Source organism: Ictidomys tridecemlineatus, chromosome 9, assembly GCF_052094955.1.
Source record: "Ictidomys tridecemlineatus isolate mIctTri1 chromosome 9, mIctTri1.hap1, whole genome shotgun sequence".
NCBI classification, from domain to species: Eukaryota; Metazoa; Chordata; class Mammalia; order Rodentia; family Sciuridae; genus Ictidomys; species Ictidomys tridecemlineatus.
The window spans coordinates 97,555,777-97,564,910 of record NC_135485.1 but is presented as its reverse complement, the minus strand read 5'-3'; the positions used below and the strand labels follow the sequence as shown (position 1 = coordinate 97,564,910).

At 43.3% G+C, this 9,134-nt stretch overlaps 1 protein-coding gene across 7 annotated transcripts in view; it reads left to right on the top strand.

Moving 5' to 3' along the window:
* Positions 1-2,471: 2,471 nt before the first annotated feature.
* The window catches only part of Npnt (nephronectin), a 69,727-nt gene continuing 63,064 nt past the window's right edge, over positions 2,472-9,134 (top strand). The window contains exons 1-2 of one of the 7 annotated variants that reach the window (XM_040293013.2): positions 2,472-2,885; positions 5,125-5,225. In XM_040293013.2, the coding sequence (XP_040148947.2) occupies positions 2,815-2,885; positions 5,125-5,225 (172 nt within the window). In that variant the 5' untranslated portion in view covers positions 2,472-2,814. The remainder of the gene's footprint in view (positions 2,886-5,124; positions 5,226-9,134) is intronic. The other 6 variants (XM_078021846.1, XM_078021845.1, XM_021720494.3 and 3 more) reach the window with 6 other exon arrangements.

Below are 9,134 nucleotides of genomic sequence, written 5' to 3'. Positions count from 1 at the left end.
AGTTACTGCTTACTCAAGGAAGAAGCTAAAGTTTACCAGGCATAGTTCAGTTCAATTCAATCTGTTCCATTTAATATTTATTGCATTTAAGCTTTGTGCCAGTCAGTGACCTGGGCACAAAGGATGTATGTAGTAGCTGCCCTTGTCCTCCTATTGGTTAGACTAATGTCTCTCCAGGGCCCCCTAGTGGTAGACGGTGTGGAATGTACTGCAAGAAGTATGTACTACAGGAGTTAACCAAATAAAATGTTAGAAATGGTCCTAGGTAAACCGGGTACACGCTTATAATTCCAGTGGCTAGGGAGGCTAACGTAGGAGAATGGTAGGTTCAAAGTCAGCCTCAGCAACTTAGCAAGGCCCTAATCAACTTAAAATAAAAAATAAAAGGGTTGGGGATGTCGTTCAGTGGTAAAGCATCCCTAGGTTTAATCACTAGTACAAAAAAAAAAAAAATCCTGGATAAGTATCAGCTTCAATCAAAAGGATAAGTGGGAATTGCCCAAATGAAGAAGGAAGATGGAGTAATTGCCAGGCCAAAGAAAATATACTACTAGGGAGAGAAGGAGAAGCATGCAGATGGAGCATTACACTTCTGCTGAAATACGAATCCAATGTTCACCTCTCTGCTCTACCACTTTCCCTTCTGTCTCCAGGTTTTTAGCCTGCAGGTTGACCTTTTTCCTCCTAATCGTCCATTGCTATGGTGGAGTTTATTTGTAAATTTAATGCAGGAACCAATAAAAAAAAAAAAAACAGCTAAGGAGTAGCCAGTGGAGCATGGAACCAAGCCTACATTACACTTACAAAAATCTGACTTTCCACAGAAAAAATATTTTGACTTTTACATTTTTGGACTTCATTAGAAGGATCTGAAATGGATGACACCAAGCTGTTTGCCTAAAATAATGTCCCAAATCTGAATTGGCATGGATATTTCCTGAGATTAAAATAGAAACTTGTTTTGCTAACAGAAAACAACTTGGAAATCAAAGAGTCAGTTTAAGTTGGAACCATTTATTTTTCCTTTTCTTGCAGAAAATTCCTGTTTTTACACACACGGAGAGATCAGGGTAGTAAGGTCATTCTGCCACAGAAGTTTCCATTAACAATTTGAAGTTGCAGAAACCTCAAAAAGAAAGGGGGAGGGCTTGTAATATAAGAAATTCATAAATTCATTCAACAAACATTCATGAACACCAACTATGTGCCAGGTACTGATCTAAGCACTAAACAAAGATACCTGCCCTTGTAGAGCTTTCATTCTTGCGGGAGAGGGTGGGGGGGCGAGTAAACAAACAAGAAATAAGCAACTTATTCAGTAAATAGAAAACGAATAGTATTAGGAAAAGACAAAAATAGGGTAGGGGGCATCAGGAGAAAGCAAGTTTCAATTTTCGAGAGTGGTTACTGTTGGCCCCTCAGAGAGGGGGCATTTGTACAAAGACTGAAGGAAGTGAGGATGTGAGCCATGTATGCAGTTATCTGGTCTAGGCAGAGCAAACAGTCAATGGCCCAAGGAGAGGGCATGCCTCGAATGTGCTAGAAAGACAAGGAGGCCGTGTGCTTGGGGAAGAGACAGGAGAAGCCATTTGGGGTAGGGTTAGAAAAGATGAGTGATTTGATCAGACTTATGTTTTAACGTGCCTTTTAGGATAATCATGTGTTTTCATTTGAACATAGTCCTTTAGTAAGATACTTTTTTTTACTCTGAAACCACAGAGTAATGATTACTTAAAATGGTTTCTAAAGGATCCCGCAAGATGAGACACCACAAGATTAAGCAGTAATGACCCTCTTTTTCTGGCAGGCATTTGCCCCTAGAGGGGCAGCAGTACAACGTGCTCCGAGTTGAGCTGGAGAAGATAGAAACAGTCTGCACGATTCTTCAAAACTCGACTGGAGAGCCAAACATTTCCTTCTGCTGGTTATATATATATATATATATATATATATATATATATATATATATATATATATATATATATATATATATACACACACACACACACACACACACACACACATATACATACATATACATACATACATATATACACCTTTGCCAATTCTGCGGGAGAAGCAAACTCCTAGAGTTTGCCTTCGCTAATTTGCCCAAGTCCTGCTGTGGTTTCACTGAATGCAGACACTGCTCAGTTCCACCCCACAAACCTTTCTCATCTTGGGTTTCTCTGCCCTCGGGTGAAAGCTCTGGTTCTCCACTGCGGTCACCACCTGTTTGGGCGAAACCCGCGGGGAGTGCACCTATGCCTCGGGCCCCTTTTCCTTGCCTGCTCACCCTTTCCTGATGAGCACCCTATTTTTCTCTCCCAGGCCAGGGTTGCAACTTTTCTACCAGCCTCGGGCTCGCCCCGATTGGCCCGCCGTGTAGAGACGCTGGCTTCCCATAGATTACGAGCCCCGGAGCCGCAGGAGCTGCTGGGCCCCTGGGAGGGGCAGAGAGCCCCCACCCAGTGCTGAAGCTGGGAGCGCTGGGAGTCAGGCGCACGCGCCCCTCCCGCCCCTAGCGCCCCTCCCTGCGAGCGAGCGGTGCAGCTCCCCCTGCAGCGCCTCCCCTCGCGGGGAGGGAGCCGGAGGGGGCTCCGGGAGCCGCGCCGCAGACCTGCTCGGGCTTCGCGTCGCGCCTCTCTGCTTCCAGAGTGGCAGCAGGAGCCGAGGCGAAGGCGGTACGGGGTTCCCGCGACTTGCAGTTTCTCTGGGGAGCTGAGGAGGAGAGTGCGCCTTTCCCCCGCGCCCAGCAACCTCAACCTGTTCCAGGCGCTCGGCGACTCTCACTCCCGGGACTCGCCGCCCAACATGAATTTCCCCCTGGCGCTGGCGCTCCTGTCCTCGCTCTACCTGCAGACGGCTGCCGAGTTCGACGGGAGGTGAGTTGGGCCCCGGGGCGCCCTCTCCTTCCCGCGCTAATTTCACACTCGCAGTTCTGGGGCTCCACTCCCCGTGGGGTTTACGCAGCCGGAGAAGCTACTCTCCGGCCCAGAAGTTGGGCCACCGCGCAGGTTCGCGGGAGTATAGTCATCGAGCCTCTCCGAGGGCCTGCCAGGGACTGGAGACGTTGCGCCGGGTTCGAGTCCCGGCTCCTAGAGGGCGGTTCCGCGGCTGGGCGAGCGGCTCATCCCGGCTCAGGGCTCGGGAATTGGGACTGGGGGGAGAAGAGAGGCTGCAAACTAGGATCACAGCTTGAGGGCGCGGTTTCGCCTTAAAGTAGAGGTGACGCCGGGGACATCCCTTGACCCGGGAACTCGCTCAGGATTTACACGACGCTTCGGTAGGGAAAGTTTCAGGTGACCAGGAGGAAATCACAGCTCGGAGCTGTCAGGGCTATCCACACAAAGACTGCGGGGGGGGGGGGAGAAGCGACTGGGTTACCAGGACCTGTTTGTCTTCCCACTTGGTCTTCTCCAGGGAGGGGTCTCAAAATAAAGACACAGTGAGACGCTACTAATGAGTGTGCGTGTGTGCCTATGCCTGGGTATGCGCGCGCGCGCGTGTGTATTCCTGTGTGTGTGTGTGTGTGTGTGTGTGTGTGTGTGTGTAGGGGGGAGGCGGCAAGAGCTCACACCGCACTGCTCCTCAGACCTCCGGCGAGCCAGACTGCTGCGTGCTCTGACAGGTTCCAACAACCCAGGGATCAGTCTCCGCTGTCACTCAGCGGGTCCTTCGGTTGCAGTGCGCAGCGCCCTGCTGTTTCCCAGGCCGCTGGATCCTCTCTGGTGTGCGTGAAAGGGAGTGACAAGAGTGTGAGTGTCGGTTAGGAGGGCGTGCTCGGTCCCCTCACCTCCTCGAGATTACAGACCAGATCACCTTGCGCACTGAAGGCTGCTGGTGGAGAGGTTTTGCCCTGGGCCACTCCGCCATCCAGTCGCCCTCCTAAAGCGCCCCCCTATCCCCACCCACCTCTGTGTGTCTCTGGCAGCCCTGAAGATGCCGCACCTGTTTTACCTGCAATCTCGGAACGAATCAATCGCACGATTGATTGGCTTTCTTGTACCTGTAGGGGAACAGAGGGGAACCAGTGGAGCGCTGAGAAAAGCTTGTTTACCACCTGGTCGGAGGAAATAGAAAGTCGGGGGTTATTTTGTACTTTGGGCCTGGGGGTAGAAAAGGCAGGTAAAGCAAAGGAAATTGAAAAGCTAAGGAGAGTTTAAGGAAAAGTGAGTAGCAACCAGAGGTTAAGCCTTTTTATTTTATTTTTTAAAGTATATATATTTTTGGCCTACATTTGTGTATGGTGTGCATTCCTTGCACACACATTTACAACAAAAAATACACCACGTCTTAGGCACACAAAATATTAATATAGCTTCTAAAAGATGTCTTTAAAAGCCAATTAAAACGTTAATCTTCCTAGAGGAAAATGTCACTTAAGGGAACAATTTAGCAAATAACATATCCAAGTGTGATCTAGTGAATAAATCTGTATCTTGAAATTGCATACTTTCTTTAGGTATTATTTACCTTGGAGAGGAAGATAATATGAGTTGTTGATACAGGCAAGTTTCAAGCCATAGGGTACTTGAGATGTCAATTACACCTTAAACTCTCCTTGGTTTTGTTTAGACTTTTTTTCTAGTACAATTTTTTCTTTCTCTTTTTCCAGTTATATCTCCAAAAGAGCCCTGTTGCATTTGATTTTTGAGGACTCTCCTCTTTCTGCCCTTCCCACATCTGCCATTCATATAGTAAAAATTCTTTCTTTGACAAGTCTTGCATTATTTAATACTTTTTTTAGTTTACAATGAATCAGTCAAAACTGGCTCCCTGCCCCCATAACAGGTGTGAGTCTTTGAGGAATCTGTTTTATTTCAAGCTTCGAAAACCACCCTGTGAATGGCAGCCTAGAGGATTCTTGGTTTTAGCTAGTGCTCTTTCTAGTTAAGAAAGGATCTTCTCCCCCTTTATTCCCTGTCCCTGTGTACTTGGTGAGGGTGTGTGTTTAAAATTGGACCATAGCAGAACTATTTCTGTGAAGGTGTTTTAACCTTTAATTTCTGCAGGCATAAATTTTAGAAAATTGTGGATGTGATCTAAAACAATAACAAAGAGGGAATTAGTTTTAACTTTAAAAGTGTCTTTGTTTATTTATATTTTTTGTTTGTTTGGTAGGTGGCCCAGGCAAATAGTGTCATCTATTGGCCTATGTCGTTATGGTGGGAGGATTGACTGCTGCTGGGGCTGGGCTCGCCAGTCCTGGGGACAGTGCCAACGTGAGTATCAGGCTGGGAGGTGGGCTTTATACCATCATTCAGTGCTTCGCTCCACACATCGGAGAGCTCATAATTTCTGAGCAAGTCTTGGCTATGCAGTTCTGACATGGGCTTTCAAATACAGTATCCAACTGGTTATTCTGTACCTTTTCAACCTGAACCACCTGTTTAGTTAAGAAGCTTTGTTTTCCATGGGGAGCCATCTAAGATGTTCATTTTAGCATTTGTCCCCAATATCTCCACCTCCTATGTTTTCATCAAGCTTATACCATTCTTTGCTCCAGGCTTTGAGATAGGTTAAGATAATGAGTCTAGACTGTATTTACACTAAATAAACTCATAATCGTAGAGTACTTATAAAATCCTCACCATAACTGTTGTATAAAGTAGCCCATTCATAAATCTTTTTTGAAGAGAAGTTGTATTGACAATGCTTTAAGCAGACCACCCAATATGATCAGGAAAAAAAAAAATCTGAAAAAGCATTATTTGTAAGTTCTGCAAATCATCAACCTCATGTAAAAAAATATTAAATCAGAACACTGATTTCTGTTTTTCCCCCCCAAAAATAAAAGTGGATATATGAATGGTAAAAATCAGAGCCATATCACAAAAAAATTAGAAATTTAGAAATTTGTTTCCAAATTTTACCTAGATATGGATCTCAGAATTTTATCCCAGTCTTCCTGCAGAACAATCAAACAAAACTCCAAAAGATGAAATAAACTTCTGAAGCATCTTTAGTGTACTAGGTTTGTACATCTGGTGAAATGATGGGAACCAAGTTGAGCTTCACATTAGGACATAGACACTAATAAAGCAGCAGCTTAGATGAATAGAGTAAGACTGTGGAGACAGGTAGTGGAGGAACCTGTCTTAGAGATGGATTGGCAATGTGAAGATTCAGGTAAATTTAATTTCAGGAAAGGCAGAACTTCCTTCAGCTCTTTAAACTTTTTTTTTAAGAGAGAGAGAGAGAGAGAGAGAGAGAATCTTTTTTTTTTTTTTGTAGATGGACACAACACAATGCCTTTTTAAAAATTTTTATGTGGTTCTGAGAATCCAACCCGGATCCCACCCGAGCTAGGCGGGTGATTTACCGCTGAGCCACAATCCCAGCCCATCTTTAAACTTTTAAGAATGCTTGTGATGTTTATCCTTAACTTTGTGAAGGAGGGGAAATGAGAGTTAAAGGTTGATTCTAATTGCATACATAGCCTATTGTCTCTAATCAGGGATGAGGTGAAGGGAATAATTCTTGTCTACCTACTATGTGCAAGCCTCTATGTAGACCCTTTGCACAGTTGGTCCATTGCCTCCTGTTAAAGGGAAATAGTGGTAACTCCAATTTCCAGTAAATGAAAGAACTAGGCAAAGCTCAGGTGTCCCTACTGATTAGTCTGTTCAGTTTTGAAGGGAAAATGGTCAAAAAGAAGGATAATACCTGATGGAATTTAGGCTTCTGCCAATTATATCAGTGTGTCAGAAGTATTTACACAGCTGGAGGCCAACAGGTGTGGAATCTGAGGAGCCACCAGGCTGTAATAACCAAAGGGTAAAGAGAGGATCCTTCTGTTGGCCCAATACATAAACATAACCCTCCCAAACAAAAATGGTTAGTCTCTTTGCAGGATTTGAGATAGTTTCTTCCTTCTTTGCTGCTGTAATTTGCAGGAAACTCCCAAATCAAATGTTGAAATGCCTTGAGGTTCACGCAGTCTCCCAACCCCACCCAGGACAAGCCTGCTTTGGCAGAATGCCCCGGACTGCAGTGGAGTGCACCTTCCCAAAGGCAGCCAATTGGAGCACGCAGGCTCTCTGCCAGGTGTGCTAAAAGAATTCCAAGCAGAACACTTCTCAGCTCTCTGAGAGGTTCCTTGATATGGAATTCCCCAGGAAGCATCTCTAGGAGCTGTTTTTTCTTTTTTCTTTTTCTCTATAGAGTAATCAAATTGTATTCAATATGTGCTAACTTGGTAATTCTGAATCTGAATGAGTGCAGAGACCATTCAGAATTATAGAAGCATTATAAAACAACCATTCAAGAGCTTTTCTAGGGTTTTACTGTCTACATAGGAGCTTTCCTATCAGATACAGGACACTTTTATTGTTTTTATACCTTTATTTTGTTCTTTCAAGTATGATAAGTTGTCAAATATAGTATTTGATACTACTTGTCTTTTCCCTCTTGTTATTCCTTAAGATCCTGAGAAAACTGCAACATGGCATGAGTTAATTATTGAAATGGTAATGCTAGAAAAATGTATAAGATAATTTTGCGAAATCAATTTGTTTTCATTTGGTAAACGTTTGAAAGCCAGAGTGATGCAGAGGGACTTGCACACTGTTGCTAGGTTGCCTGGATTTCATTTCCAGTTCTACCTCTTCTTAGCTATGTAGCCTTGGACAAGTAATTCAACTTTTCTGTGCTTTATTTTCCTTATCTCTAAAATGAATCCAAAGTTGTATATAACCTCAAGGACCATCCCAAGGTTTAAAAGAGTTATAATCTGTACGGTACTTAAAACTGTCTTTGGCACTGAGTACAGACCACGTATGTATTCAGTAAAGTTAAATGTAAAGGAACACTGCTACTGAAAACAATGTTGTAGAGGGACATCTGTGCAGTCAGAGTCTTCATTTGTTAGACATGATATATGTATTTTTTTTGCATTTATGCTGTGCAAATTAAAAATCCTTGAAAAGTTCTCTGTTTCAATAAAATAAAATTCTTTAAATTAAAAAGGTCCAAATTGTTCTTTACCATTTACATTGAGGATGGCAAGGTTGTACAAATAAATTCAGAGATGCGTTTTCCTGTGTATTTTGTTTCCAGAATCTTAGATGGTCTAAGTGTCAATTCAGAGTTCTGCCTATCTTTGTTTGGATATAAACAGGTAGAGGAATGTGGGGGCAAGAGGTCAGCTGAAAGGATAGGTCGGCACTAAAAAGAGGCTGGGATGAATGGAATATTTCTGATTGGTTTTCAAAGAAAACCATTATGAAATTATAAGCTTGTTACAACATTTATTCAAGGAAAATGTCTGCTATTCTGTAACAATTAAATTTTGTAATGGATTGTCTATTTTAAAAAATTCCAAACAGCTTTTAGGAAATTTAATTAAAAAATACTTTTAGCTTTTTGACCCCTAGATAATTTCAACATTCTTTTCCAGGAGGAGCAATTTCTCTTCCTCATCAAAAGTGCCCTGGTTCTCTTTCCTTCTCATGACTCACTTTGGAAATTTTTTTCAAAACAGTGTAGCGGCAAGGCTTGGTGGTATACACCTGTAATCCTAGCAGTTCGGGAGGCTGAGACAGGAGGATCACAATTTCAAAACCAGCCTTAGCAACCCTGTCTCAAAAAAAAAATTTTTTTTAAGCACAGTAAAGCAAAAGGGACTATTCCCACCCATGCTCAGAACCTCTCAGTTATTTCTTACGTGTGTACACAAGTGGGTGGAACAGAAGTACCCTTATTATATTATTTATTAGACCTTATGCCCTAGTGCAGTGATAGTTTTGTGAATGTTTATTCTATTTGGTTGCACATTTGTGAGACATTTGGCCCAATAGTCATGCAGGTCAGATGTACATATCTACACAAAACAGGACGCATTTCATTTTTACTTACTATCCTCCTTTCCTTGGACATCTTTGAAAAGACTAACACTGTAGGTTGCTTTAGTTGGTAAACCACCCCTTCTGGCTTACTATGTCAAGCCACAAAGCCACATTCAGCTAGGGAATTTCCATTCCTTCCCTCTAAGGAAGGATGGATCAGAGGTGCTACCCAAATGGACACAGAGTATGTTCTCCTGCTTCCTGCCTGTTCCACCCAATATTCTGTCCCAACATTGCTGCCCTGCTGGGAAAGCATGATCCATTCCAGAAATAGGAAGGTTGTAT